At 48.9% G+C, this 4660-nt stretch overlaps 1 protein-coding gene across 2 annotated transcripts; it reads left to right on the forward strand.

The window, feature by feature from the left end:
- Positions 1–815: 815 nt before the first annotated feature.
- On the forward strand, positions 816–4189 carry LOC126943212 (zinc finger and SCAN domain-containing protein 5C-like). 2 transcript variants are annotated; one of them, XM_050771744.1, is made up of 4 exons: positions 816–1199; positions 2031–2234; positions 3022–3172; positions 3438–4189. In XM_050771744.1, exons 1-4 carry the CDS (start codon positions 816–818, stop codon positions 4187–4189), a joined length of 1491 nt encoding a protein of 496 aa, XP_050627701.1. The 2 variants fall into 2 exon arrangements, with proteins under 2 accessions (XP_050627701.1, XP_050627702.1); XM_050771745.1 differs by having other exon boundaries at positions 3441–4189.
- Positions 4190–4660: the final 471 nt, after the last annotated feature.

Below are 4660 nucleotides of genomic sequence, written 5' to 3' on the forward strand. Positions count from 1 at the left end.
ATCACTGATGGGGATGGGGTTCCTTTTGGGGCGATGAGATAATTCTGGAACTAGTCAGTGGTGATGGTTGCACAGCATGGTGCATGTCTTAGTCCCATGAAATTGTGCACCTGGAGAAGATAAATATGAGGAAATTTATGAATGTGCATTTTACCAAAAAGCAAAATATCTGTGTAGGTGCTTAATCCTCATAGGATTCTTTAGTGCTGTCCCTTCTCTGGAGCGAATAATTCTGGGGTTAAGAAGGTTTGTTGGGGGACAATCTTACATTGTAACTATTTTTATTTGTCTTATTGCATAATTATGACTAAGGATTTGCCTTGGATCTTATCTTGATAAGAAAACATAAATAATTGACATGATTGTTGCATCAGATTTTAGGCGCTTCACATTACTGTCCTATTTGATTTACAGTCAAAAACAATGTTGTTCGATGGGCAGGAAAACCAATTCAGCCTTTGCACAATGATCCCCTAGAGATCAGATCCAGGGGAGCATTCAGGTTTTACTCCAGAACATGTAGTCAGGTGTAGACACTGGAAGAAGAACAGAGTGGATTCATTTCCATGGTGCTGAGTCCAATGCTAGAGAGGAAATGGGGTCTGGGATTGGGATGAGGGATTTGGAAGGGAGGGGTGGGTAGAGTAGAAACTTCAACTAATAGAGCTCATGCTTTTTTTCCCTGCAGACTTCTGAAGGAACAGTGAATCTGTTACTGAGAAAAACCAGGGGCGATCTGTGTAGATAGGTCGCAATTAGATACCAGCTACCGGAAGAGCTTTCCCAGAGGCTGATTGAAATATTCTCCTCTAGATATGGCTGCAAATTGCACATCCTCATGGGGTCTGGGAGAACCCTGCAACAGACCTAGGTCAGAGACTCCATGGTCTATGGCATCCCTGGGAACTCAACTTGGAAATCACGACGTGGACCCTGAGATTTCTCACGTGAACTTCAGGATGTTCACCTGCCCGGAGGAGTCGGACCCCATCCAGGCTCTGAGGAAACTCACTGAGCTGTGCCATCTGTGGCTGAGGCCCGACCTCCACACCAAAGAGCAGATCCTGGACATGCTGGTGATGGAGCAGTTCATGATCTCCATGCCCCAGGAGCTCCAGGTCTTAGTCAAGGTGAACGACGTGCAGAGCTGCAAAGACCTGGAGGACCTGCTACGAAACCACAGAAGACCCAAGAAATGGGTGAGTGGAACCCTCCTGATTGGCTCAGGGAAGGGGAGCTGGGATGGGGGCTGCACGGTGCACCTGGACTGGAGAGGACCCGAGGGGCTGCTCTAGGTCGGGGCTTCCAAGTAGAGGAGAGTTTGCCCGTCAGGGGCACATGGCAGTGTCTGGGGACAGTTTTTGGTTGTCACAACGGGGAGGACAGGAGATGCTGCTAAGCATTCTCCAAAGCTCAGGACAACCCCCCTGACAAATAATCATCCATATTCAAATGTCAGGTGTGCTGAGATGGCCAATTCCTGGTGTAGGCGATGGACAGACAGAGGGGATGCAGGGACCCACACACTGTGAGGCCAACATGGAAGAAAGACGTTGGTAAAATACAATACCTGATGGAATGTAGGGGAGGAGGCATTAGAGTGAACTGAAGGGGGGCCCAGAAGTCCCATCCTGAGGCAGGGAAAGTGGTTGGTATCAGAGATCCAGGGATCTGCCTCCAGGTCCCCATATGAGCCCCTAAGTTCTAACACAAGGTGAGCTGCCATCAGCCAATTGCGTTGGATTCACCCAGAATATTTCTCCCTGTCTTCTCTTTGGTTTAGACTCTTTCATCTAAAGGACCCATATTTGTGTACTTAGCTAGAAAATTCCAGGTGCAGGCATGTGCTGGAGTCCAGAGAGGAAAAAATTCAGACAGGATTGCTGTATCCACAGAGCTGACTCTGCATCGGGAAGGCAGATTTGAACATTAATTACAGTCAAGTGTGAGCATTATGGCAGGACCCAGGGAATATGAGAGCTACTTTCAGGTTCTCATGGTGAGTCTGATTGTCTTTTTTCCCTCTACAGTTTGTAGTCAACTTGTTCGGCAAGGAATATCTCATTCAGGACTCAGATGTCAAGATGGCTGAAGGCCCCGCCAGTGTCTGGGATGATCCGAGAGACGTGTCCAGCCAGCAGGCCTCCTCTGTGAACCAGATGCGTCCATGGGAAGGCCAGGCCCACCGAGAGCTGCAGATCCTGCCCAGGGTCCCTGCACGGTCCAGGAGGCAGGTGAGTGTGTGAGGCCTTGATGTCTGGGTGGAGGTGAGAGAAGGAACGGGAGGAAGTCGTGTGGCTGCTGGACTGATTGACAGATTTGGCACAGGACAAGATTAGAACCATTCCCCATGGACATGGTACATCCCCAGACATTCATTCCTGAGCCATCTCAGAGAGGGAAACCTCATCTACTTTTCCCTCCACCATGAGAGCTTTTAGCATTTAGGGTGGGGGCGGGGGTAAGAAATGATCTCAGTGAAGTGAGGGAGGCAGTTGGCACAGATGAATGAAGATCCCTTCCCCATAGCCAGTTACCTCAAAGACATTTCATGTAATAATTCAGCAAGGAACCCACTTTCTACAGATTGTCAATTTCTTAATTTGAGGAATGTTTCTCAACTGGTGATGTTGCCTTTCCGGACATATGACCATGTCTGGAGACACTTTTGTTTGGCATTCTCGGGGGTGATGGGGTGTTAGTAGCATCTATAGGGTGGAGGCGGGGTCTCTGCTCTGCACAGGAGCGCCCCCTCCAGGAGGGTGATGCAGCCCCAGTGCCAGTGGTGCCAGGGCTGAGGGGTCTCCACCTAGAGTCATGTTCCTTCCAGCCTCAGGGGCAGGGAGACGTTGGCAGGGCAGGAAGAAATATGCTCAGAGAACCAAAGAGTGAAAACCACCACACCTGTATCATTGGTGTGGTGGTTTTGAATGTTGGTGCATTCAATCAGGAAAAGGCAGAGATGCCTAAACTTCCCCCAGTTTAGACATGGAGTCATTGCTCTTGGTTTTTCATTGTCAGGAAGAGGACTTCCTGCTTCCAGAGACTAACGTCATGAAAGGTGACCCAAAGGCTCTGAGCCCCAAGCCGACCTTGAAGAAGGACCTGGAGGAAGACAGGGAGGAGAAACCAGGACTTACATCCCCAGAGCCTCAGCTTCCAAATGGTCCTAGTAAGTATGAAGACTTAGACCTGTGTGGAGATAGCCCCTCTCTCCTGGTGTGCAGGAGTGGGGTCCCAGCGTTATCATGTCTGGGGGAGCTGGCACTCAGCTGCCAAAGCCTCTCCACCCCCCACTCTCCAGAGACCTACGGTCCAATGTCTTAAGCTTGAACTTGAGGGGAAGTTTTCACACAAGGTCAGTGTTTGGTCGCAATGAGTTTGGTGTATTGAAAATGCGCTTTATTAACTGTTGTGTGTGGAATCCCTTCTTCCAGCAGATCTGGTGAGAGCAAAGGAGGAGAAGGAATCCCCAAAAAGAGCCTCTGTGGAAAATGTGGATGCCGATACACCTTTTGCCTGCGTTGTGGAGAGAGAAGCTTCGACTCACAGCAGGAACAGAGGAGAGGCTCCGAATCTCAGAGGCCCCAAAAGAAGCAAACCAGATGCCACCTCCATTTCCCAAGAAGAGCCTCAAGGAGGAGCCACACCTGTGGGCAACAGAGAATCCCTGGGACAAGCTGAGATCAATCCAGTTCATTCCCTGGACCCTGCGGGCCTGGTCATTCACCCCGATGGCCAAGGAGTTAAGGAACTGCTGCCCTTTGCATGTGAGGTGTGCAGTAAGAGGTTTAAATATCACAGCAAGCTAGCCACCCACAAGAAATCACACACCGGAGAGAGACCCTTTCAATGTAATCTCTGTGGGAAGCGTTTCAGGCAGCGCATAGGCCTCGAATTTCACCAGCGAACCCACACCGGCGAGAGGCCCTACGCGTGTGACATCTGCTGGAAGCAGTTCACCCAGAAGTCCTACCTGAAGTGTCACAGGAGAAGCCACACAGGGGAGAAGCCCTTCGAATGTAAAGACTGCAAGAAAGTTTTCACCTACAAGGCGAATCTGAAGGAGCACCAGCGCACCCACTCCGGAGAGAGACCTTACATATGTCCCAAGTGTTCAAGAGCCTTCGGTCGGCCTGCAACCTTGAGACGCCACCAGAAAACACATCCGGAAACCACTTCACAGTGACCTCGTCATCGGGTCTGCATCTTCTGCACCAAGAAAATGTGAATGATGACTTCTCACCAATGTTATCAGATGACATCTGACACACGAAGGGCGCCTGGCACACACAGGGGTGCCCTAGACAGGAATTCCCAGGATGTTTGTTTAATTTTTTTTCCTCCCCAGTGAATTCTGGTTTTTGTTTTATTATGTCTATTGTTATAGGCTTATTTTGGTTTGTGTTGCTGTTCTTTCAATAAACAAACATCTTATTAGTTTTCAATATTTTGTAACAAAAAACGGAGTCTCCTGAGTGACATGCTGTTACCCACCGTTTTGCTGTAAAGTACAATTGTCCAAGGAGGGTGTCCAGATGAAATACACAATATGCCTGGGAAAATGTGGGTTTCAGATAAAACATTTTTTTTAGTATCACCATGTTCTAAATTATTCGTTATTCTTCTCAAACTCAGCTTTTATTGGGTATCCTAAACA

Source organism: Macaca thibetana, chromosome 19 (assembly GCF_024542745.1).
Source record: "Macaca thibetana thibetana isolate TM-01 chromosome 19, ASM2454274v1, whole genome shotgun sequence".
Classification (NCBI taxonomy): domain Eukaryota; kingdom Metazoa; phylum Chordata; class Mammalia; order Primates; family Cercopithecidae; genus Macaca; species Macaca thibetana.

Bases quoted from the DNA above. Each gene is read 5' to 3' on its own strand.
- LOC126943212 (XM_050771744.1), top strand. From the start codon at position 816: ATGGCTGCAAATTGCACATCCTCATGGGGTCTGGGAGAACCCTGCAAC. The intron at 1,200-2,030 runs GTGAGTGGAACC...TTCCCTCTACAG, and splicing joins ACAGAAGACCCAAGAAATGG to TTTGTAGTCAACTTGTTCGG. The intron at 3,173-3,437 runs GTAAGTATGAAG...CCCTTCTTCCAG, and splicing joins TCAGCTTCCAAATGGTCCTA to CAGATCTGGTGAGAGCAAAG.